General features: G+C 39.5%; 1 protein-coding gene and 1 long non-coding RNA gene across 3 annotated transcripts in view; both read right to left on the bottom strand.

Moving 5' to 3' along the window:
- The window catches only part of LOC143880174 (protein PSK SIMULATOR 1-like), a 49616-nt gene extending 38858 nt beyond the window's left edge, over positions 1-10758 (bottom strand). Inside the window, exons 1-6 of one of the 2 annotated variants that reach the window (XM_077383059.1) lie at positions 10692-10758; positions 9570-10215; positions 2037-2362; positions 1799-1891; positions 1605-1695; positions 1117-1210 (exon numbers count right to left, since the gene is read on the bottom strand). In XM_077383059.1, the coding sequence (XP_077239174.1) occupies positions 1117-1210; positions 1605-1695; positions 1799-1891; positions 2037-2362; positions 9570-9905 (940 nt within the window). In that variant the 5' untranslated portion in view covers positions 9906-10215; positions 10692-10758. Of the gene's footprint in view, positions 1-1116; positions 1211-1604; positions 1696-1798; positions 1892-2036; positions 2363-9569; positions 10216-10555 lie in introns of both variants that reach the window. The other variant, XM_077382999.1, reaches the window with a different exon arrangement.
- Positions 10759-18017: 7259 nt separating this feature from the next.
- On the bottom strand, positions 18018-18575 carry LOC143882571 (uncharacterized). Its single transcript, XR_013252269.1, has 2 exons — positions 18537-18575; positions 18018-18423 (listed from the first exon to the last, which is right to left on the bottom strand). It is a non-coding gene; the product is annotated as an uncharacterized LOC143882571 (long non-coding RNA).
- Between the last annotated feature and the right edge of the window lie 7235 nt (positions 18576-25810).

Genomic DNA, 25810 nt, shown 5'->3' on the forward strand with positions numbered 1-25810 from the left:
TGGTTGTTCGTCCCATTCTGTTGTTGTTGTCTTTGTTGTTGTCGTCTCCGGGCTGATGTAGTCTCGCCCTCTAGTTGGTAGGTAGTTAATCGGTTGCTTCTTCTTTGCGTCCTTTGTTGTTCCCACTTCTTCTCCGCATCCTTCGGATCCTTCATTTCAGAGACCTATCACCGGGTGTCTATAGGGACATGTACATTTTAGATTGGGTCAAAAACAGTTTCAAAACTCCATGTGTCAATAATCAACTAAGTTGACTCTTTCAACTTCGCGAGTCTTGTCTGATTTTGTATTTTGCCCTACAAGCCAATCAAAACTCATGAATCTACAGTGTTATGACCATGCCAACCAAGTACTCGGCTACATTGCGCAGAGTTGACTAGGATTTGCTTCGCCCGTATCTGCTTTTTGAAACACCGGTCACAAATATCTTGATACAAGTGGGCATGTGGCATGCGTACGCATATGAGAATGACTACGCAGATATTCATGGTCACAATCAATGGTTAAAAGGCCATTTTTGGGTCCGACAGGGGGACATGCTTGTGAAATCAAGACCGTTGATCTTGTAGAATATAATGATGCGGCCCAAATGGTTTTGGTCCCATCCCAAACGGAAATCCCATGCGTTAGATGGAATCAATGGCTTAGCTTTTCTTTGAAGAAGCCTAAATGAGGCTTGATGGATCAAGGGTTTCGGATCATCTGATCAAGTTGTTCTCAATGGATCAACAGATCTCATCACATAAACTAAGAAGAAGTGGGGCCCAATAAGTTTATTTTAGGAAGGAGCGTAACAACCTCTTTCTTTATAGCAATTTCCTAAGCATATGTAAGTGTATATGCATATTATCTATGAATGTATGTATGTAAATGGGAAAAATATGGTCAGACACATCTAACAAAAAGAGATGTCAGGTTCCCTAGGAAAAAATAAAATTGAAAATGGGGGAGCATGGTTTCTATGCAAACAAATAAAAATAAAAAAAGGGCTTACAACTGGTAGGATGAGAATCGAGACAAAGGAGAATACCAGATGATAACAAAAGGATGACATGATAACAGAATTAGCCCATCTATCATATTAGTTTGTCAAAGCGAAGTTCAAAAGCAGCTCACCTTTTTGCGCCACACTTGAATTCTCCTCTTCCTGAAGCTTTCGCCGATAATCTTGTTCAAATCTGTCCAATGCATGCAACTCATGGTATAGTTCCTGTGAATAAAATAGTTATTTCCAATGTATAAAAATATAAAAAAACATATGACAACACTAAGCTCGCAAAAATCATTCTTCAAAGAGAATGTGCACTTTGAAAGAAGTGGTAAGGATTCTTTAAATTGATAATTGGTGCAGATAGAATCCATCGGGACACAATATTACAAAGGGAAATGATACACTCGCCCCTTTTCTTCCCTGAGCCACCCACTTGTAGTGTAAAAGAGCAATCATAAAAGCACTAGAGGGGACTGGTCCAAGGAAGAAAAGGGGGCAAATATATCACTTCCCTATTACAAAATATTGCTTCAAATAATTTACAGAAAATAATGTATGATCATGGTCAAAACATATTAGCATTTGTCAGTTTACTAACGGGTGAAATACTCACAGCTGTATATTGAACCAAAGTCATTAATTGCTGCATCACAGCTTCTGCCTTTTCTTGCAAATGCCTTTGAGGGGTAAGTTCAGAACCCAGCCTGGATAATCAATAAATGAATAGTACAAGAAAAACACGTGAGACACAACTGAAACAAAGAGGACCATAAAAAAAATACAACACAAAGAAGCCAATTTAATTACTTATCAAAATAGCGGTCCAAGTGGTGCCACTGAGGATCTTTAGAACGATTTCCAAAACGAACCACTTCTCCTGAAAATACTTTTAACTCTTCCCTGTAGAAATGGCATAATAAGAAACCAACATAATAACTCACCAAGAAATAAACGTAGATTTGTGTCAATACGGCAGCCATAACCACGCAAAGTAATCTTATTCATGAATGCAACAGCAAAAAACAAAACAATCTCCACTATCAACCTCTTGTCGGAAGCAGCAATTCTTTGTAGTTCATCCATATCTTTGGATACTAAAAGTTGAACGCCTTCTGAAGGAAGCACTACTTCTTTCAAATGTTTTATGCTATCTTTTGAAAGGGACTGCATTAGATTGGCACCCTTCACTATTGTGTTGGCAACCTCAAATGCCAAAATAGATATTTTATTGCCTTTTGTTGTCACCCCCGAGACAAATCCACTACTCAAGTTCAAATTTGTCATGCTACTTCCTAGTGTGTCCAACACCTCCACTGCTTTCCCAAGGCCAGCAGTCCCAGCTCTGCCCAACAGTGAACTTACTTCAGAAACCTGTTACACACCATAATGTGACAAAACAAGTTCAGTAGCAAGCAGTACGCATCAAGTTTACTGCAGTGTTGTATATTCCAGTAAAAGCACAATGAACTAAAAATTATCAGAAGCGACCATCTCAAATTATATAGCCTATCTGCATGCTAAAAGACTCCCAAATCAAGAAGCACAAAAGAGGGAATACTGCAGATATTTGGAAATAAAATTGTGATGGATGGATCGGCAAGACTAAAAATATGATGTGACACGGCCCACTTGAGAACTTTGCTTTTATTTCATTATATGAGAGACATTCTAGATTAGGTTTTATTTCTATTTTTATCTAGGCTTAGTTTCTTATTTTGACATTTTTATTATCCTAGATGTGAGGGCTGTCCGCATCACCTAGAGCCCACACATAACTTTTCTGGGAAATGATATATTCACCCCAATTTTTACTTGAGACAGCCCCCTCTAGTATAAAAGAGTAGTCATAAATATACTAGAGGGGACTGTCCCATGTAAAAAAAGAGGTGAATATATCACTTCCCTATCTTTACACATGTCATGGCCCACAAGTGCCTCTCAAGTCACTTGAGTCTCACTTAAGTCACTTAAGAGGATTGTTATAGTACTATTGGTGGCCAATAGGACCCACCAATTAAAGCCCGGACCTTCTTAACAAAACCCTACACTAGACACTTTTGGACGATTGGAAGCTATCCTTCAAACTGGTATCTATGGCAGAGACCAACAAATGAATGGCTTAGATCATCTAAATAAGTGGGGCTCACGTTATAAATTCTCACAATTATAACGTTAGGAGGTGCCCCCCCTTGACTTTTACCTGATGGACGGTTAGATGAAGTGGGGCCCGCTTTGTTTCCCATCAACGTAGTCCAACGTTGACAAGTAAGAGCTTTACTTGTTAGTGCGTCTCATTAAATCATTTCCCATTAGACTAAAATGAAAGGTGATGTAAGAATATGTGAAGCGTGTATTAGTAGTGATTATGACCAAGTGCTCCTTTTTTTAATGATGGCACAAGTGCCCCTCTCTCCCCTCACATTTTCCCTCCCTTCTCCTCTTCCCCTTCTTCCTCCCTTCTCCTTCCTTCTCTTTTCTCTCCTCCATTATCCTTCTTTTTCCCGGCTTTCCCTTCCCCTTTTCTCCTCACCTGTCGTTTTCTCTTCCTCTTCATGTTGTCGGCCAACAGCCTCTTCTCTTCCTCTTCATGTTGTCGGCCAACAGTCTCCCAATCTCTTGCAGCCAACAGCCCTAGGCTCTTCTTACTTTTCTTACTTTGGAAGCTCCCCCCGGTGCCCCCCTCTCTTGTTTTCACTCCCTTCTAAAACCCACAAGAGAAAACCCAAGAGATAAACCCGAGAAGAAAACCCCGAAGAAGAAACCCTCTTTTTCTCCTTCTCTTTCTCTCTCCCTTCTCTCTTTCTCTCATTTTCTCTCTTACCTAGAGGTAGCCGACACACCTCATGCAACTCTTCTCTTTGCAGCCGACACACAGAGTTTCCCACGCTCTCTTGCCATTTCCACAAGAGTCTTTATACTTTAGGTTTTCCAAAATAAAAACAACAAAGTTTCCTTTTTGCATTCACCAACATCCCACACATCATGGGAAATAAGGCATCTTTCCCAACAATACATCTGGCCCTACAGCACGGTCTCCTTTCAAGTCAAGTAAAAAGCCCTATGTTGCATGGATTATTTACTCCCCTATGCCGAATCCATGTCGACACATCTCCGCATCCAAATCAGACATGGAATCACGTGGGACACACCTGAATTCTTCTCATAGCCGTGTCCCGCACGAATCCCATTTCTTTTGGGTGAATCCGATTCATCATTGTCTCTTTTGAAATGCGCATCATGTATATTTTCCCTTTAAACATATTTTCTTCTCAACTTTTTTTATATGAAAGCACAACCCGTACTCTTTTAATAAAAACCCTAGCGCCTAGACTTTCGAACATCGACTCCATTCCTCCTTCAACTCTCTTAATACAAAACTCGCCTCAACCCTCTACCCTCAAGTTTTTCATGAATATATATGCGCGCATACGTTTATATATATATATATATATATATATATATATATATATTCCAAATTTTGAAAATTTTATTTTATTTAAAAATTACCGAATCCGAATCCTACTTCTGGGGGTTTGCCGAATCCGACACCTCGAATCTGTGTCGGATCTCGACACGCGAATCCAAATCCATGCAACACTCCTAATTTTGATCTCCTCTTCATCAGAAGGATTCTCTAAATAATCTCGTTCCATAGCCTCAATCTGGTTGAAGTCAATTCCTTCCGGGGAGGGAAGGCAACCTTTCTCTATAATCGCCTCTGCAGAGTATAACATTTTGTAGAACTTCACAATTCCTTTCAGGTGATATCTAGGGTTCATTTTTCCATCATTTTCATATTTTCTATTTAATGTTATTTTTTTCACTAATTTCATAACGGTAAGGTTGCTCCATTGTGACCTGGTGGTCACGGGTTCGAGTCACGAAAACAACCTCTTTGCAAAGCAGGGGTAAGGCTGCGTAGCCCTCCCCAGACCCCGCAATGGCGGGAGCCTTGTGCACTGGGCCGCCCGTTACATTCTCTTTCTTCACTGTTATTCCCTTGTTTACTAAGCCTAGATCCATGTGTCTATGGATTTATGTATCTGTGGATCTATTTTCCCATACTCTTTACATTATTTTAACACTTTTGCTATTTTTTCATTATATTTTGCATTTTGTTTGATATATAATTATCTTTGAATTTCTCTAAGTTATATCCACGCATTTATGGATCTGTTTTCCTATATCAAATCGTACTATCTCTAAATACAAGTATACACATATCCTTTATTTTTTCTTTTTCTTTTTTTTGGCTTTTTGCATTTAGTGTGATATGACTGGACAGGAGGTACCTACGAGGATGTAGTAAATATGACTGAACAGGACGTACCTAAGAGGGATATCTTTCGCTATCTTAGTTCAATTCTACATAAGGAAGGAGAGATTGAAGAGGATGCTAACCATAGAATAAGAGCAGGTTGGTTGAAGTGGAAGCTTGCCTTAGGAATTCTGTGCGATCGTAAAATCTCTACCAAGTTGAAGGGAAAGTTTTATAAGACAGTTGTGAGGCCAGCCATGCTGTACGGCTCAGAATGTTAGGCCACCAAGAAGCAGCACTTGCATAAGATGAGTGTAGCAGAGATGTGAATGCTTAGATGGATGTGCGGCCACACAAGGCTAGATAGAATTAAAAATGAAGACATTCGTAAAAAGGTGTGGGTGGCTCCAATTGAGGAGAAGATGAGAGAGCACAGCTTAAGATGGTTTGGACATATCCAACATAGGCCGTCGGATGCTCCGGTGAGAAGAGGCAACTCGTGCCAAATTGATAGAGTAAAAAAAGGTAGGGGCAGACCGAAAACAACTTGGGTAGAGACATTGAGGAAAGACTTGATAGCTAGAAAAATAACAGAGAACATGACCTTGGATATGATAGAATGGAAGAAAATGATCCACGTAGAAGAACGCAACTAGAACCAGGATTAGAGCCGGGTAGATTCCTTTACCTTCTTCATGAATTTTCTCTAAAGGATTCATTTAGCCGACCCCAACTGGTTTCGGACAAAGGCTTTGTTGAGTTGAGTTGAGTTTGCATTTAGTGTGATGTACGTTGATCAATTGACACTCTTTGATCTAGATCTATGTGTGTGCTTGTATTTATGTTCTAGAGTTCTAGTTTTAAGTAGGTATACCTAGTAAGTAGTGACTGTCTCTAATTGCAAATTAGACATCACGAGCACGACCAGCAGGACTTATGACTTAGAAGAGAAGAAAACAGACAAACAGACGGACAGGAGACACCCTGACAGGCTGACATAATGACAATAGGCTCAAACGACTAAAACATTATAAAATGTACAAATCACTAAAATCATAAGTTGTAGAATCCCTGAGTTTTTTCTCTTCTTTTTTTGGAAAAAAAAAAAAAAAAATAGCATGCATATTGGCCAAAACATATCAAGTTTGGGCTCTAGCCTATTTACATGCTTATTCAGATATTTTAAACATTGGAAAAGAAAGAAATAAAAATAATAGAGGATTGCTAGCGTCAAGCGGTTCAAAAGCTGCTTGACAGTACGCGGGACACTATTGGTTGTTTCTGTATTTTATTCGGTTATTAAAAAGGCTACCGTGGCACTCCATATCATTCTAATTTCCACTTTTCTATGATTTTTTAATGACAGCTGTGCTGACTTTGCGTGATGCAGAGGGAAACTACAACATCAAGACCGTCTGTTTCCAAAGCCTGCTTCCCTCTCCAAGCTGCGGGAAGAGGAAAACCGCCATTAATAGTGACGATAGAAACTTTCGGGTTGACGGGCGAACAGCCTAACGGAGAGGAAACCTTCTTTTATGGCTAAGTTTTTCTGTTGAAATGCTCATCTCATGTTGAGAGAGGCAAAGGGAAGGTGGGAGAAGGAGAGACTCCAGAGGGCATGAGTCGTGAGAACTGGCTAAGACAACAGGGAAAAATAATTTGTATTTTGAATCAAGTTTTCTTTTTCTTGTTTTTCAGTCTTTTCTCATCCTCTCCCCACTCAGTCTCTATTAGGTTTCTCCCTCTCCTGCCCTCCCTTACCAATGGGTAAAGCTAATATTCCATGGAAAAAAATCACGATTGCTGAACATGGTCTTAAAATATGCATACGATGAGATGGGACCAAGATCATGTGGGTCGCCCCATGTTTCTGTAACATGGATCATCACATCGATTTTTATGGATAGGCTTTTCTTATGTCGTATTCTTTTAGAAAACTAGAGAGCTGCCTTTTTTCAATTGTATATTCCACATGATTTTTTTTGCATCTAAGCTATTTTTTGTCTAATTATGATATAATTTGGGTATTCAATGGGATCATCAGATTTGTTTTTTTTCTTTTTTCTGCAGGGATGCAAAATCACTTCAAGAGAAATTAAAGAAGAGAGAGGCACAAGCTGCTTCCAGTGGTGATGCAAAGCATGAAGGCGCAACAGATAATTGCAACAGGCATTTCAGTCTTTTGGTTTTTTATGTAGTTCTTGGAGTGCGTTTCTTTTGGCTGTTAACTTTTTTTTGTCTCTCGAGTTTTTTTTTATGATGGTGGTGTAATCATCTTTCTAACAAACAGAGTTGATGTTCATCTTAGCAGAAAATCTTAGCCATGCAAATGGCTAAAAGAACTGCAGTGCTGACCTTGGTTTCCTCCTCTTCCTCTTGAAAATCACACCCTGTGAATGTTTCTCTCTCGCTGTTAATGGTGGTTTTCTTGGAGAGAGAGGCAGCCTTTGGAAACAGACACGCTTGGGGTGATAGTTTCCCTCTACATCACGCAAAGTCAGCCCAGCTGTCATTAAAATATCATAAAAAAGAGGAAACTAGAATGGTATGGAGTTCCACGGAGGCCTTTTTAATAACCGAATAAAATACTGAAACAATCAATAGCGTCCTGCGTACTGCCAAGCGGCTTTTGAACCGCTTGACGCTAGCAATCCTCAAAATAATAAGGTATGGATTTATCCTTGGAAAGGCGGAAGCTAAATTTTGATAGATAAAAATAAAGGAAAATCACGCTAACTAATCCAAGTGCAGTAGAAGCCAAGGACTTATCTTAAGACTCAGGATATCAAAAGCATTAAACCCTTGCCAATTGTTGATTGAAGGGGATGAACAAATGTTGCCTAAAACCTAGCTAGTAGAAAAATGCTCTTTATTCTGGGGATATTGGGACCTGGATATTTTCCATCATGAAATATTCCTGCCACCGCATAACAAAGCTAACACCATGACAGGCCATCTTTGCAAGAAATGGTTAGGTGTAGAATAACTACGCCTAGATCCCCTTTAGCATGGCATTGCTTTATTCTTTCTATGGTTTTGTTTTGAAGAGACTTCTTGGGATACCAATCCTTGAAGCTGTAATCTAAAGGACTAAAGGTCTAAAGTCAAAACCTTTTACCATCAAGGCAGCCAAGAGGTTGGTTTCCATGGTTTTGTTTATCTTGTGATTCCTCTCTATTGTTAACAAATCTCTACTTTTATCAAAAAAGGAAAAACACATCAGAAACATTGCTGACATGTTGCATTCTTAGAGTCTATCTGTTTCCATGTCTGTAGCTAGCATTCTCCAAAAGATTAACAACAATTCTCTATGTTTATCAAAACTGAAAACAAAAAGTTGACACTTTAACATATGAAAAGAATATAATAGAATTTCTTACACGTCATTGTAACTGTTTATGACAACATTAGAATATTTACAGTAACAGTATATAATTAAACTTCAGAAAATAATAATGTTGAAAACCTTAAAGTAATGTCTATGACAATATGTCTATCAATATATACATAAATAAACATAGGTAGATAGATGGATAAGTGTGTGGATAACAATAACATTAGAAGGTTTTTTTTTTTTTTTTTTAATGATAACATTGGAAGATTATTAAAAAAAAAACATAAGTAGATAGATAAGTATGTGGATAACAATAACATTAGAAGGTTTTTGTTATTTTTTTTTAATGATAACATTAGAAGGTTATTAAAAACCAAAAAAGAGAGAAGAATACATTCAATTTTTTTACTCTTTGAAAGAGTAAGTGCATGTCCGATGAATTCAGATCCCTGGTGTTTTTTGACAAGCACTAAACATAAACAAAATTAGCATATAACACCATCCAATTTTAAAATAGAAACATATCAAACCATCGGCCATGAATGTAGAAATCTAAAGCAGACAATCAAGACGGGCATGATATCCCAGCTGCCAAATCATTAATTATCCCTAGATAAGAAACTCTGAAGACATGAAATTTTGGATGAACATCATTATAGAAAAATTCATAACATATTATTTAGAGACGCATTTCCTTGTCAGCAAAAGTAAATATGATTTCTTAATGAAGTTTAGATGTGGGCTTTAAGCGCATGGAAACCACAAATGTGTCAATCTAATAACATCATGCATATCATACATGTAGAGGATTTTAGCCATTATGTACTAAGAAGGATCTCACACAACAGAGCACCAGATAAAAACAAATGGAATTGAATTGTTTCTGATTGTTATTGTGTAACTGCTCAACATTTCATGGGATACAAAAAAGAAAGAAGAGAGCAATGCATAAGACCCAAAAATAACAGATAGTGTTTAGGACATGCCTTGGTTGTGCCCGACTTTGCCGCTGCTGCCGGCCTTGATCTAATAGACAAAGATTTGTGTGACAAAGCCCTCGATAACCGTGGCTCTATCAAATCAATATCATTCCGATTATTGTTCCTATCCACAGTTCCGGCCCTCTCGGAAAACGATAAAGATTCTCCCAACTGCTTGTCCATGTTTCCCATAATCGAAGGTGGAGTCATGTTCTGCGTCTTGGACGAGACCCCATGAGAGTGATATGTCCTATATTCATGGTTGATGTGCCCATTGGTATGTAGGACACTTCCACCCGGTAAGTCATCGACGGTGGATCTCCTCGAACAAAGTCCTCCCATTGTCTTATTAATTGTCTTAATTCAGTTTCCTTTCACGCATTCCATATAGAACAAACAGTAATCATAGACTTTCCACGAAAAGAATTCGATTGAAAATATGCTAAACTCAGAAGCACCAAATTCAGCAGAACAATTAACAATCTACTTTCATCTATTCAATGAAAACTCCAAACAAAGAAGCAGGGTAAGATACTCTTTAAACAATAGAATTCGTTCGTAGTCGGTATCTGATCCAGTAATCTGCTCAAATTTGTAATAACAAATCTCCCCACGAGTACTATCAAAGCTCCAATTCACTAAGTGCAACCCACTGCATTAAGAATCAAATAAAAAGAAGTAGAATATTAAACATAACAAAAGACATAATCACATGAGCCCAATTCTTTCAAATCAAGACCCATAAGCATCAGAGAAAAGAAAAATAGGCTGAAGCAAGAAAAACCCAAATCTAAAATCAAGATGGGAGCAGAAACAAACAACAACCCAGTTAAAAAAATCCAATCTTGAAGAGACCCAAATGAAAAAAAACAAAAAATGAGAAAAAAGAGAAAGATAGAGATCGATCATGAACAGTCAAAGCACAAAGTAGAAAGAAGACTTACCAAAAAAAGAGGGAAGATTAAAGACCACAAAGTAGAAAGAAGACTTACCAACAAAAGAGAGAAGATGATAATTAAATACAGACGTATTGGGTCTTCAAGAAATGATTTGTGACAAACCCTCTCTATCTAAGAAAGAAAAATTACAAGGAGAAAGAACAAAAACAAGAGAGCAAAAAAAACAGACGAGAGATTGAGAGAAGAGTTCCTTGTTGTGCTCGAGAAGCACTAAGTCCACCCACCAAAATCAGCCAACCCAACACACTAAGGTCGAGGTGGAGGTGGTCAAACCCAATTCCACGGTTATAATTTAACCATGGTTAAGCCTCCTAGTTTACTAATTATTAATTATTAATTACTAATTTAATTAAACGAAACTGCATTTATTAAGACTTTGAGATGGGTTTGTGACTTTGTGTATTGGAGGTCTCTGGGCCCTGTCATTGAGTGCTCATAGCGAGTAATTGGATGATCCAAACCATCAAATCAACAAACGTTGATCAATTTGCCTTGACTAGTCATCACCAAGCTAAAGCTCATCGATGATGAGACCCAACATATGGATTCGGATCCTCTGAAAATTATTATAACTTTATATGTAAAATATTAATTGGCCCTGACCCCTCTCAGATTGTAGCAATTTGACCATAACCATTGTGTTTAAATAATTGAATATGTAGAAAAACGAGATTCTGTATGATGTGTGGTCCTGTAAACCCGTATTTTTCAAAAAGTACAGTCGTCCAATGTTGGGTTATCACCCAACAAATGGACGGTTTGGATCATCCTATGGAGTGGGCCATACTGTACATTTTGAAAAAAACAAATTTATATGACCACACATCATATAAAATCACTTGAAAAACAGCGTTGTGCTTGTCATATACAAGTATTTTGTATGGTGTAGCACATACTTACAAGTATTTAAACATTTAAACATATATATATATATATATATATATATATATATATATAGTGGAGCCCACATTATTTGATGATCCAAAGAAATTATTTGTTGGGCCCGACTTAAAACAAGTCGTACAATGAAAATCATGTCCAGAGGAAGATCCTAACCGTCCGATCTTTAAGGGACGGCACATTATAGAACCCTAGGATCATCCTATTGAGATGATTTTCAGGGCTTGGCCTATTTAAGACGGCCCAATAAATATAAGTTTTGGTTTAGGGAAGTGATACATTTGCCCCGTTCTCTTCCACGGGCCGGGCCCTCTAGTGTATTTATGCCTACTCTTTTACACTGCAAGTCTGCAAGGGATGGCTATGGAAGAAAAGGGGGTGAATAAATCATTTCCCTAATGTGGGCCTCATTGTATTTTTCAAAATACTTGCACATATGGGCAGACACCCTATCAAATCTCTCCACGTAAATAAAACATAATCTGTATGTGCCGGCTCTACAATAATCATTTGACTCTTCATTAACAGAGGGGACACAATTTTAAGAAATTCACTAAATACTCATTAGGTGGAAATTACAGTTTAACTTCCCTTTCCTTTTCTTTTCTTGTATTCTCTTTATCTAATAAAATATTCCATTTTGGGGAATGGAAGGCACAACTTGTGTGTGCATCTGGAAAAGAGTTAAGGGCTAATGAGACAGGAGGGGAATTTTGAGGATTGCCTTCAAACTAAAAGAGAATCAATGGAGAAAAATTAAAGAGGGAATCAACTAAACTTGGTTCTCCAGTAATGTCTTTATATAATTAAAAATAAATAAAAATGAATACTGACTGAAATTGGTTCAAATGTAGTTCGGATTTAAGATCATGGCTAATGATATATTCACACCCTTTTCTTCCTCGGGCACCCCCCTCGTAGTGTAAAAAGAGTCTTCGATAAATAGAGGTGGGTGGCTCGAGTAAGAAAACGGGGCGAATAAATCACTTCCCAAGAATAAAATGGATAATGGTCAATTTGAGTGGGGCCATTATAGTTTGGCTTTGAGCCATTCATTTGAGTCGACCCACAATAGATTGGCCAAAAAACACATATCCATTGAAAGTTTAGGAAACATGCAATGTGTGCTATCATACTTTTTTTAATGGTGAAAATTTATTACAAGAAAAGAGGAAGCAAGGAGTCATTGATTCAAGGCAGAAGTTTAACAAAAAAATAAAAAATAAAACAAAGAAAAAAAATCACACAATTCAAGGAGTAAGGTGATCAAATACCTCTAACACAGCTCTCCCAACCCCACTACATTCCAAAGCATCCAATGAGGTGCCCTTGCAGCCGGGTTTATGCAAGGGCGCCCTTCTGTTTAGCATTCTCTAAAAGGTTCTTTTTTCCGGTTGTGGCCCACCCATGGGATGAATGACCCAAATCACATTACACATTGCCACATTTTCCGTTGCAGGTGAACTACACATAATCGTTGCTCTTGGCCATAGGATGACAGATTAAGGGCGGATGCCCCAGATCCTGTCAATTGGGTATTTGGGTCTCATCACATATCAAATAAAATTGGTGGACGATTGATCTTTTTTCCATTTTAAAATCATTTGAGTAGAAATTATAAGTTTTCTGTATATTCCTGAGGTGTTGTTTGGATCTAGGGGGGAATTTTCAATGGAGAAATATTTTTATTTTGGAATGAAATTCCATGCAAAATAAGTTTACCAAATGCTTGGAATTTTTTTTCATGTAAAAACAAAACATATTGGAAATTTTTTTCATATATGCAAATAGCCGTAAGGTCAAATTTGGCAGCCATGAAAAAATATAAAGGAATAATGGTTTACCCACTTGTGTGTGTGTGTGTGAGAGAGAGAGAGAGAGAGAGAGTAGTAGGGAGTGTAAGATTTTATTTGGGTCATAGATCATCAGTACAGATTGAAAAGTTTGATAAGAATTTCTGAATTAACCCATTGACCAAGTGATCAATAAAGATCAAGAATAATCACGGCATCTGAGCCTAGCTAGTTTGATAAGGATATATATGTGTTGCGAAATTGGGGGGCAAAACGGCCCTCTGCCATGATCCGTTAATAATCCGAACACAAAAGTGTGTTTCTTGTATTGATTAATAATACTAGGCAATGTTTCCGAAGTAAATTTGCAAGATCAAATAAATAAATGTGCAAGTCAAACCACAAATAAAAGCATACAAGAACACTAAGATTTTAAGTGGTTCACCGCACTATGTGTGTGGCTACGTCCACGGGAGAAGACTTCAAAAGATTTTCACGATGTGGAAAATAAAGGGGTTACAAGAAGCACTCACCGGATAACAAAAGCCCAAAGCTTTCTCCGGATCAAACGGGAAACAATCTCTACGCCATCTAGGATCTAAGTGCCAATGCTCCCTAGAGTAGCCTTGCTTCTTCTTCTTCTTCTTCACCCAAGAGAGACCACAAAATCATACCCTTCAAACTTTTGTTCCTGGAGATGATTTTTTACACTCTCTTCTTGAAGCCGTACCACTTGGAGATGTTTCTCCTTTTCTGATTTTTCCAAAACCGTAAAACACCCAACTCTTAGAGACCTTTTCGTTTATGTGTGATGAAGTCGTACACAACACCCAAAACTGTTTTTGGTGTTGAAGGATACGGCTCTTGAAAACAACTCCACAATTCCTATGTGAAAAAGGATTTTATTGTTTACAAAACCCACTTGATGGGACTCTTAAATAAAAGTATCATGCCAGTCTCGGCCACATTGAAAAATTCAAGGACGCGGCAACATCCTCCACCTTTGCTTGAATTTGGTTCATCCACCACTTATAAATATCTTCCATCACAAAGTCTTCCCCACCACACCCTGAAGGGTGCTAATTCGACCCAGCATGTCGAATGTTTATCAAGTCCAAGCAATGCTTGAACTTGTTTGTCGGCACAAGCTTCGTCAGCATATCCGCGACATTGTTTCTCGTGTCGACCTTTTCCAAGAAATTTCATCTCCGTCCATTACCTCTCGAATAAAATCGTATCTCACGTCTATATGTTTTTTATCCTCGCGTGAAATACTTGATTGCTTGCCAAACCCAATGCACTCTGGTTGTCGCAAAACACACAAGTGTTTCCTTGCTCGATCCCAAGTTCACTTATGAGTCCTCTCAGCCATATGGCTTCTTTCACCGCTTCCGTTTCTGCCATATACTATGCCTCTGTAGTAGACAAAGTTATAGTCAACTGTAAAGTGGACCTCCAACTGACAGGTCCCCCAACAAGGGTAAAAGCATATCCTATAGTAGACCTTCTCCTGTCCAAATCTCCAGCATAATTAGAATTCACATAGCCCATGACATTTCTTTTTCTAACATAGCTCTTGTCAAACAAAATCCCAAGGGACGACGTTCCCTTCAAATACCGAAGTATCCATTTGACTGCTTGCCGGTGTTCTTTTCCTGGGTCTGCCATGTACCTACTAACAACACCGACTACATGTGCAATATCTGGTCTAGTACAGACCATAGCATACATCATGCTTCCAACAACATTCGCATAAGGAACCCGAGACATGTAGCTCTTTTCTTAAATTGTCTTAGGAGATAACTTAGAAAAAAAGTTTAAAATGAGCACCAAGTGGGGTAGCTATCATCTTTGCTTTATCCATCTCGTACCTCAAAAGCATTTTCTCAATATACTTCTTTTGAGATAGCTACAGCTTTCCCTTTCCCTGTCTCGATGAATTTCCATACCCAAAATCTTCCTTGCAGTGCCCAAGTCCTTATTTTCAAACTCCTTACTCAACCTAGCTTTCAACTTGTTGATTTCCAACATGCTTTTAGCAGCTATAAGCATGTTATCAACATATAAGATCAAAATAATGATAGAGCCATTATCAAGGTTTTGAAATAAACACATGAGTCATACTAACTCATGTAGAAACCCTATCCAATCATGAAAGTATCGAACCTCTTGTACCACTGCCTAAGGTATTGCTTCAAGCCATACAATGATTTCTTCAACTTACATACAGGTCTTCTTTTCATTCTACTTTGAAACTTTCTGGTTGATACATGTAGATTTCCTCTTCTAAATTCCGATGCAAAAACACCATTTTCACATCAAGTTTTTGAAGTTCAAGGTCAAACAATGCTGTCAAGGCAAGTAATACTCTTATCGTAGTATGCTTCTCTACCGGTGAAAATATCAAATTGTAGTCCACTCCTTCCTTCTGATTATATATCCCTTTGCTACAAAATGTGCTTTGTATTTTTCTCCACTATTTTTTGTGCTTTCGTCCTTTTCCTGTAAAGTCACTTGCACCCAATCGCCCTCTTGTCGTTTGGTAACTCCACCAAATCCCAAGTGTAGACACCTAATTTTGTCAAGGTAGAACTAATGATAGGTTGTCGCGAGGAAGAGTCTCATGACGAGTCCTAGAGCCCTATTATTTTCTCTTGATCTCTCTCTAGGTTATTAAAATAGGAAAATACTTCTCGAAAACAATTTTATCCGAGAGATGCAACAAAAGCCCGTCTTTACACGGCACCGCCTTTTACGGCACAGCCAAAGAGCCCGTTTTCACACGGCATTTCAGCCAAGAAGTTAACTTTGAGTAAAAAACATCCGTTTTTACTAAGGGTGTCAATTTTGGCTCGGGCTCGGAAGCTCGCTCGAGCTCGGCTCGAATCCTTAACGAGCCGAGCCGAGCCGGCTCACCAGGCTCGTTAAGCTTAACGAGCCCAGCCAGGCTCGGCTCGGCTCGTTAAGGCTCGTTAAGAATTTAATATATTTAAATATATATATTATATATTAATATATACACTAAAAAGGTTGTCCATGGAGTGAAAGGGGGAGGCAAAATATGTCACTTCATTTTTGGAACCCCATTTGTTACTTGGACCACGCCCCATAGTGTAAAAAAAGTGGTCAAATTACACTAGATAGGGCTGTCCAGGGAAGATGAGGGGTGTGAACTTAATATAACCCGAGCTCGGTAAGGCTCGCGAGCCTGACCGAGCCGAGCCGAGCCCAAGCCTGGTTCGAGCCCGAGCCGAGCCCGAGCCGAGCTTTGAGCTTAACGAGCCGAGCCGAGCCTGGCCAAGCTCGGCTCGGCTCGTTTACACCCCTAGTTTTTACACAAAAACACTTCACGTCATGAAAGCTAGCGATATTAGACTCGTTGGAATCTCCTCAGAACGAGGAATCCACGGATCCGACCTCGTACGATTCAGAGTCTAAACGGAAGAGTTACGACCTGCAAAAACTCACCCAAAAAACCTCAAAAAGACAAAAAATCACATTTTTTGAAATATTGATAACCTGACACTAACACCCAGGTGTCATGTCCAATTTCGCACTATGCGAAATTTTTTACCTCTTTCTATATATGGAGGGGGTAGAAATAAATCAGAATTCAGAAGTTACTGAACTCAGAAAGAAATTTTCCATTGAGAGTTTTCTGGTTTTGCTAAGTTCTAAATTAGGTTTTTAGTTATATAAATCCTAGTTTTCTACTTTTCAAACCCCATTTGAAAGAAGGTTATGCCCAAAAGACCCTAGTTTCTTTGCTTTAGAGGAGAGAAAGTAGAGAAATTCTTAGGTAGCTCACACTGGGCATCAGTACTCTGCCGAATTTCCAAAGACTCGGAGCGACATTCTTCAACTAGAGTCATTGTTCTGCCGAAATTCCGACAAGCCCAAAGCCCATTCGTCCGAATAGCGTTGTTGCTCTGCCGAAATCCCAGCAAACCAGATGCCCCTTCGTTTGAATATCGTCGTTGTTCTACCGAAATCCAAGCAAACCCGAAGCCCCTTCGTTCAAATAGCGTCGTTGTTCTGCAGAAATCTCGGCAAACTCGAAGCCCCTTCGTCCAAATAGCACCGTTGTTATGCCGAATTTTCGGAGAATACGAAGCTACATCGTCCGAATAATGTCGATACTCTTCCATTTCTCGGAAAGCATCCTCGCACTTTTGGTACAATTACATTTATTTCTTAAGATTAGCCTTTGCTAATAATGCAAAATGCTTTCAAACCAAAGTTGTTTACTAGGGGCATTTTTGTATAAATACCCATCTAGAATAGATGTCTATTTATACAAAAATACTCTTTATTTCAGTACAAACAACTGCAGATAAAAGCAAACAAACAAAAACTGATCCATATATCAAATGTATGTCTAACCAATCCAGAAGATAAAATACATCTCATCCCCAACTGGGGGAATAAAAAATCATTGTTCATCAGTAGGGTCAGTCAAACCCTGCTCCTGAGGATCCTGGACTGCATCTGAGGCGGACGACGGGTCTACTCTTGTAAAGACTACCCTTGTTAAATCAATATCTATAATATTATTTTTAAAAACTGTAAATTCTAAACCATTGAATTAAAAAAAAATTTAGAGTCGAGATTATCGTAGCAAGTGGAGAGTCCATCGTTATAAAATTATTTTTAAAACTGCATAAAGCCATTCAATATTCATAATTAAGGGAAGTAATTAGGGTCATTTGATGAAAATTAAGAAGGGTAGCAACGTTAAAAAGGAAAAACGGTTGGAAATTATGAAGAAGGAAATCACGATCTCAAAATTTCAGAGAATAATGGGCAAAAATGAAGATTTCTTTATGGATAGTATTTATTTTGTGGTAACACCCATCCTTGCTTAGAAAAAATTAAAAATCCCACCCAAATCAGTTACATACCTCATTGTTAAGATCAAAAATCAAGAGAAGAAGAGGGGAAAGAATACAGTGAGAGAGAGAGGAAGAAAAGAGAGGTTCAGACTGTTCTTGGCCGGGAAACCCATCTTGATTCTTCGTCTTCCCCATTCACCAGCCGAGAGGTATGTTGATTTTATCTACTTGAAATCTCTTGCATCTTCTTCATCAAAATTTTAAAACCATGGAACGGCACCCCCAAACCGTGTATGCTATGAACCCTTTCTGTTTATTCTGTAAAACCCATTTCAATTTCACAAATTTTCCTTGCCCAGATCTCACGCTCCAAAACCTGCAAAACCCACATCCACTTTAAAATAAATTAGGGTTTCTGCAAACCAAGGAAACAAAATGCAAAAAAGGAAAATAAAAATAAATACATAAATAAAGTAATCTATACATTACCCATTTCATTTCCATGTTTTTCTTCCATGCTCAATCTCATGTTTCAACACCTGCAAAAAACCCAATCTGTGTTAAAAGAAATATATGGATTCTATAATCAAAGAAAGCAAGACACAGAAAGGAGAAAATAAGCATCGAAATCTTTACATGCTTATACCATTATCACTCAAGGGTTTACAAATTTTTTTGTAGTGAAATCATGGGTTTCCTGGTGATATAATTATTCGAGCCTTTCAGTTGTCTGTTTTTAAGACCATATGTCTCACAAATTTTCTTTTACAATTGATAGTATTAAATAAACCATAGGGCTCACTTGTATTAGTAAATGCTCAAATTTTATCCGCTGATGGCATATTTATGAATCTACCCTTGAGTCTAAATCTGGGCTGACATGTTACTTAATTATATGGGCGTGTGGATTTCTTGATCTACTAGATATGTATTCTAGGTATTATCCTCCTCAAAACTTTGCAAACTTCATTTCATCAATTAAATACTTGAATGACAGTTGACCCAAATTAATAATAATCAAAGGTTTCTTTTTATTTTATTTTATTGATTTTATACTCCGATCAACAGTAGGGTGTATCTTTAAAAGAGATCAAAAAACTTCATCTGTGGACTAATAGGTAAATTTGCATTTTTGATAACTTACAACTGCTGATCATATTTACATAGATGTAAGTATTTTTGTATGAAAGCTAAGACATGAAGTGACCATCTTTGTCGGACCTTTTGAGTGAAACTTTGATTATGCCAGCGAAATCTTAGTATATGTATCTTATCCTTGCCAGGTTATCAATCTTCCCACCTCCTTTAGGGGGCTCGTCAAATTTTTATCCACAAATCTAACTTGAAGGCAGGTGACAGCTAGACCTTGCATTGTAATGATTTTCAATATAATTTGTCTATGCAATGTAGCTCTACTTATAAAAGTTTCCTGCTTAGTTTATTTATACTTGCTTGCCTGAAATAAAATGAAATGAAATGAAAAATAAATTGTTCTAAACCCTATGCGAAGTGATGCAGGAAGGGAGACAAAGGTAGTGTACTTTAAATTCCTAATTGCATATCATATATGGGGGAGAGTGAAGGGGAACTTAAGGGTGTGGTGGTATCATCCTGGGACCTAAGGTCCAAAGGCCAACGCGAGAAGCGTGTACAACCTTTCGTTGGTAAACCATCCAAAAGGAATAGTATCCCTGAAACGGCTCGGCATTAAATGCGAGACCGAAATTCGAGTCCATAACGCCACTACCTTTAGACAGGGGTAGTGGGTAGTCGTGCGGCAAGGATACCAGCAAAAAAAATAAAAAAAATGAGAAAGTCAGAAAAGAACTGACAGAAAAATAAACTGGGGAAAAGCCGGATGTACCTGGGGAATGTGCTGTCTCAATTTATATAATCGTTGCATACATTGTATAAATTTGAATTATTGTCACTCCTTTTATTTATATTGCCATGAATAGCGTAATTCCTTTCCAGTCTTTATTATTATTGCTATATATTGCTGAGGATCTGGATTATATTGCCTGCACTTTTTATATTGTCTCTCTTACTCTGCTCGGTCTCTGGAGGACCCTGCTCTAACGTTGTTTCCTCCACCACAGGGGTTGAGGCGTTAGATGGGAGCATTTGCAAATGAAGGAACCATGGGATAAGGGACTGTGTGATCAGAGAGTTCGCTTCTGGGGTTCTTGAAATATGAGTATTGAAATTGTTGTGGTAAGACTTATTTAATTTGGAATAAGATTTTGTTGTGGTCGTTGTTTATTAAAAAAAAAAAAATTTCTATGATTTTTGCTTTGTTCTTTTGCTCTTAGCGACTTGACAGAATCGGGTCGTTACAACTCTCAGCATGGCAACCGAAGACTTCCTTGACTCTCAAGATCCCTCAGCTGGCCTTTCTCCATGGTGGAGCACTAGCAAGCTCATTATCAAATCTAGCAAGCTCAGTATCAAATCAAGGAGTGCCGGAACTCCCACCATTTTTTGGTTCATTTAGCTGATGTTTCATCTGTGGATTCCTGGAATCTTTCAGCGATAGATCAATAAACTCTTTGGCACTCCTTGAGTCTTTCAAGCACATTTATTCGGTGTCCTCCCAGTAGAGTTGAGTTGTTTTTGCTCTCGAATAACCAAGGATTCGTGTATCTTTCCCCGCAGGGTCTGTATAAAGCATGATCAAGGCAACCAATGCCTAACAGAAATCTTTTCCATCGGGATTTCGAGAGCTTTGGAGACAATCCAATATATCTTGCATCATCCGTGGCAGAATCCACTCACTCCAAAGGAGTCTCACACCATGTCAAAATCTAATCCAGGGCAAAAAATCGTCCCGATTTCACCCCAGCTGAGTGTATCAGCATTCATCCCCATTGGAAATATTCCAAGTCAATTGTCTGCCATCCGAAGCCTCTCTAACAGAGCCCGGTTTACCCTCCAATGTCACTTAGAGACTAATGAAATTCCTCGTCATCGTGACACTTATCCAAAAGATTGGTAAGCCCTGGTTTATCCCTCACAAGGTCAAATTCCAAAGCCCCTCTCCCTAGTAGAGTCAAGATAAACAAACGTTTATCAAGTGCTCCCTGAATGTGAACCCTTGCTCGGGCAATCCGTCTGTCAACGGATTCATCAAATCATGGTCAAATATGACCGATTCCGACACTGATTGATGGATGTTTACATCCCCTTCATAATCAATTCTCCAAGCAATCGGTATAACATCGGCTCCCTCGACATAGTCAGGATCACCATCATCAGAATCAATCCCGATTGACTCTTAGCTAATTTACAGCATCCAAGGAACCTTACTAACTCTGATAGCTCGAACGGTCTTCCTCACCAGGGTCGAGGCAACACGCTGTCATAGATCATACTATCACCAACACCCCACATCCCCAGAGAGTCGTTTGAACCTAGTCTTTTAACAAAGCATGTATGTTCCCAGATTCTCCAGCATGATAAACCCAGCGGAGTTTGCAATCAAATCCCCAGCGGAGTTTGCAACCAAATCCCAGACAAATCTATCAAACTCATCACCCAAGATCCTTATCAGGTTCAATCATGTCAGTCTAGATTAGCTCTAGGCACACTCGCACGCCAAGCCAATTCCTGATCGACATAGGCTCACTCGCTTTACTAGTTGATTCCATTGGCCCTGTCTCATTCGCTCGCCTGTCGATAGTGTGGCCCTAGCTCACTCGCGCGCCAAGTCAATTCCTGATCGACATAGGCTCAGTCACTTGCCTAGTCGATTCCATTAGCCCTGTCTCATTCGTTCGCCTGGTCGATGGTGTGGCCGTAGCTCATTCACTGGCCATGCCAATCCCTGATCGACACAGGCTCACTCGCTTGCCTAGTCGATTCCATTGGCCTTGTCTCATTCGCTTACCTGGTCGATGGTGTGGCCCTAACTCATTCGCTCGCCAGGCCAATCCCTGATCGACACAGGCTCACTCGCTTGCCTAGTCGATTCTATTGGCCCTAGCTCATTCACTCGCCTGGTCGATAGTGTGGCCATAGCTCGTTCACTCGCCAGGCCAACTCCCGACTCTTCAGGTCATCCACAACCAAATCCCCAGGAAAGTTTGTACCCGCGTCCACAACAGAGTTAGTGACCAAATTAGGTATTTAAAACCAGTAAAAGCCCCATGAGGCATCATCCCAGCAAGAGTCTTTCGAAATATCTTCAAACCAGAGTAAATCCGTTTCCACATGGTATCTAAATCTGAGAGAACCAGTTACGACGCATTAGCTCTCCAGGGTAAGTCTGTCCGAACACAGTAGCCCTTTCAAACCAGAGTAAATTCCTTTCCACATGGTATCTAAATCTGAGCGAACCCGTTACGACGCGTTAGCTCTCCAGGGTAAGTCCGTCTAAATACGGTAGCCCTTTTAAACCAGAGTTAATCCGTTTCCACATGGTATCTAAATATGAGTGAACCTGTTACGACACGTTAGCTCTCCAGGGTAAGTCTATCTGAACACGGTAACCCTTTCGGACCAAAGTGAACCCGTTATCGCATGGTATCCAAATCAGAGCAAACCCATTGCGACGTGTTCGCCCTCTTAGATAAGTTCGTTTTACCTAATTAACCATCCAAATCGAGATAAATCAAATCCATGCAGTGATCCTGTAAATCAAATCAAAGCCCAAGCAAGTTCGTTTGTACACGGTATCTCGTCAGAATCAAGCACTGTTTAAAACACAGTATCATACCAAAATCATGCATACTATCCGTCGTATAAATCACCAGGTATCAATTTGGCATTCTTGTTATCAGTGCTGCACTGGATGTCAAAATGACATCCCCCGAGGTACCTCCGCAAGTCAGGTGTTCTTAACCTGACCCAGAGGTCCCTCCCCAAGTCAGGTGTCGTAAACCTGACTTCTGATGACCCTCTCGGCTGTTAGTAATGACGTCCATCACAGGGCTCGTTCTAACAGTCATCTTTTCAAAACCCCGTCGGCAAGAGGTTTCCACTCAATGATCTGACAGCAAGGTTCCTCGGAGAGGGTTTCATGCCTTACGATCCGATGTGAGTCTTGCAAGCCTATCATTAGTCTCCAGTAATAAAATTTTGTTGTCTCCTTACTTTAGCATTCAGGTGCCTTGCACCCTCTACCAAAGAGGGGCATCTATAGACACCAAATTTTGTCAAGATGGTACTAATGATAGGTGTCACGAGGAAGAACCTTATGACAAGTCCCAGAGCACCAGTAATGTTTCTCTCAATCTCTCTTTAGGATATTTACAAAGGGAAACGATTTTCAAAAACTGTGTTATCTCAGAATACAACCGAAATGCTTGTTTTATGCAGCACCCGCCTTTTCGGCAACCACAAAGCCTGTTTTTACATAACACCCGCCTTTTTCGGCAAATCCAAGGCAATTTTGTCTCCCAAAACCAAGCAATTTAGGTTCAATGGAAAAGTACACGAAACAATGAATCCAACGCACCTGACCGCGCTTAAATCGGAGTTCAAACAAAGAAGTTATGCGCGTTTTAAACTAGGAAAGCATATAAAACAAACTTTCACGGGAACCGAGGACCTAGACGAATTTTGGCCGAAATTTCCAAAAAATAACCCCCTACTTCCTATAAATAGGAGGGGGGTAAGGGTTTTCTCATTCCTCTCTCTCTCTCCCCTTTTGGTTTGGGTTTTCTCTCCCCTCTCTCCTCCCTTCTGGTGTATACACCTTCCTTTGGTGTATTTCTATACACCGAACTCCTGCAGAAATTTAGAAAACCCTAGTTAGCTCGCTTTTTTAGAAGAGAGAAAGTAGAGAAACACTAGGTAGCTCACACTGGGCGTTGGCATTCCGCCTAAATTCCAAAGGTTCGGAGCGACATCCTCTTTTTGCGCTGTTGTTCTGCCGAATTTCACAGAACTACGAGCTGGTTTTCAATAGCAGCGTCGTTCTTCTGTCAAAATCTCGACGGACTCAGAGGCTTTTCGGCTATATAGCGCCGTTACGTCGCCGATTTCTCCGGAACCCCAAAGTCTCATTCCCGAACACAGCGCGGTTACGCTGCCCAATTCTCCGGGTAAAATTACAGTAATTTACCATCTTTCTGTACTTTCCTTTACAAAGTAAGGCACAAGGCCATGATATCATAAGATCTCGGGTGCTCAAATTGCCCCCTGAACTTATGATATAAATCCCTCTACCTTTCTTTTACTTTCTGCAATTTACAGCTTTCTGTACTTTCCTTTACAAAGTAAGGCATGAGGCCGTGATATCATAAGATCTCGGGTGCTCAAATTGCCCCCTCCCCCTGAACTTATGATATAAATCCCTCTGCCTTTCTTTTACTTTCTGTAATTTACAGCTTTCTGTACTTTCCTTTACAAAGTAATGTACGAGGTGGTGACATCATAAGATCTCAGGTGCTCAAATTATCCCCTGAACTTATGATATAAATACCTATACCTTTCTTTTACTTTCTGCAAGTTACAGCTTTATGCACAGTAAGGTATGAGGTTGAGATGTCAAGGAGACTTGTTCCGCTACGGCCAAGCGCTCGAGACAAAAATCCCTCCGACTTGCTTTTACTTTCTGCAACTTACAACTTTCTGCACAAGTAAGGTACGAGGTTGAGGTTTCAAAGAGACTTGTTTCGCTACGGCCGAGCGCTTAAGACAAAAATCTCTCCGACTTGCTTTTACTTTCTGCACTTTACAGCTTTCTACACAAGTAAGGTACGAGGTTGAGATGTCACAAGACTCGTTCCGCTACGGCTGACGCCTTGTGACGTAAATCCATCTGACTTGCTTTTTTAATTTCTGTACATTATTTTCTGTTTGATGTAAGTTAACCTGCATCGTGAGTAAGTCGCGAATTCTTTATAAGAGCCGTATACAACTTACAATACCGGTCAGGTTAACTATCGCTTATTTTCGATTTCTTTTGCAAATTCACTTCATTTACATTCGGAATTAAGCATAATCTAACAAGGGAAATTAAATTAAATTATTTCGTTTCAAATCCTTCCAAAATGCCAATTTAAGTTAAGAGACCGGATTAATCCGGGCAAGAGGGGTGCCTAACACCTTCCCCAATTGTAACCACAACCCTTACCCAGATATCTGTAAGGACCATGCCTTAAGCAAACAAAGTAAAATATAAGGTTCTAGGCCCAGAGCAAAGGAACCCCTGATTACGATTCTTTCAACGAAATTCGAGTCGTTACTGATTTTCTTGGAAGAATAGACACGGGTCCTAGGCCCTAACCTAGGTGGCGACTCTGAGTTTCTCTAACTTGCGAAGTTAGGACTTCGGTCCCTTGTTCGCAAGCAATGCAGATCAAATAACACCCCCTGAAAACCCGATTGTGGTGATCCCCTGTCGTCCTGCGCAGCACGGGAAAAAATCGGGTCCCACAGCACTCTGAGTGAATGACACAGTAGCGAATAGGTGTAGCAGTACATATTTAACACACTTGTCTATGGAGGATTGGTCCTCTAGACCAACAAAAGCCTTGATTTCCCCCGCAAGTACAGATGCCATAACAGATCCTTTAGGAAATGGCCACCCAGGCAATAAAAGAGTGGGTTGACTCTTGTCCGTCCACGCAACCCTCACCAAATTCATTTTTCCCTCTAAGTGGAAGGCCTAAAGCCAATGCAACATTGCCCTAAATGGAATTGTGATACCGCCAGTGTGAATGTCTTTGTCGCCAGAACCCACTATTGTGTAGTGCTCTAATTAGAGGCTTGTGCATGACAACCTCTTCTAGGGGGTTCTCTTCTAGGCGGATGAAGTC

The sequence above is a fragment of the Tasmannia lanceolata genome, unplaced genomic scaffold (assembly GCF_043159265.1).
Source record: "Tasmannia lanceolata isolate RefF3 unplaced genomic scaffold, GAP_Taslan_0.1 ptg000002l, whole genome shotgun sequence".
In the NCBI taxonomy this organism is placed as follows: Eukaryota; Viridiplantae; Streptophyta; class Magnoliopsida; order Canellales; family Winteraceae; genus Tasmannia; species Tasmannia lanceolata.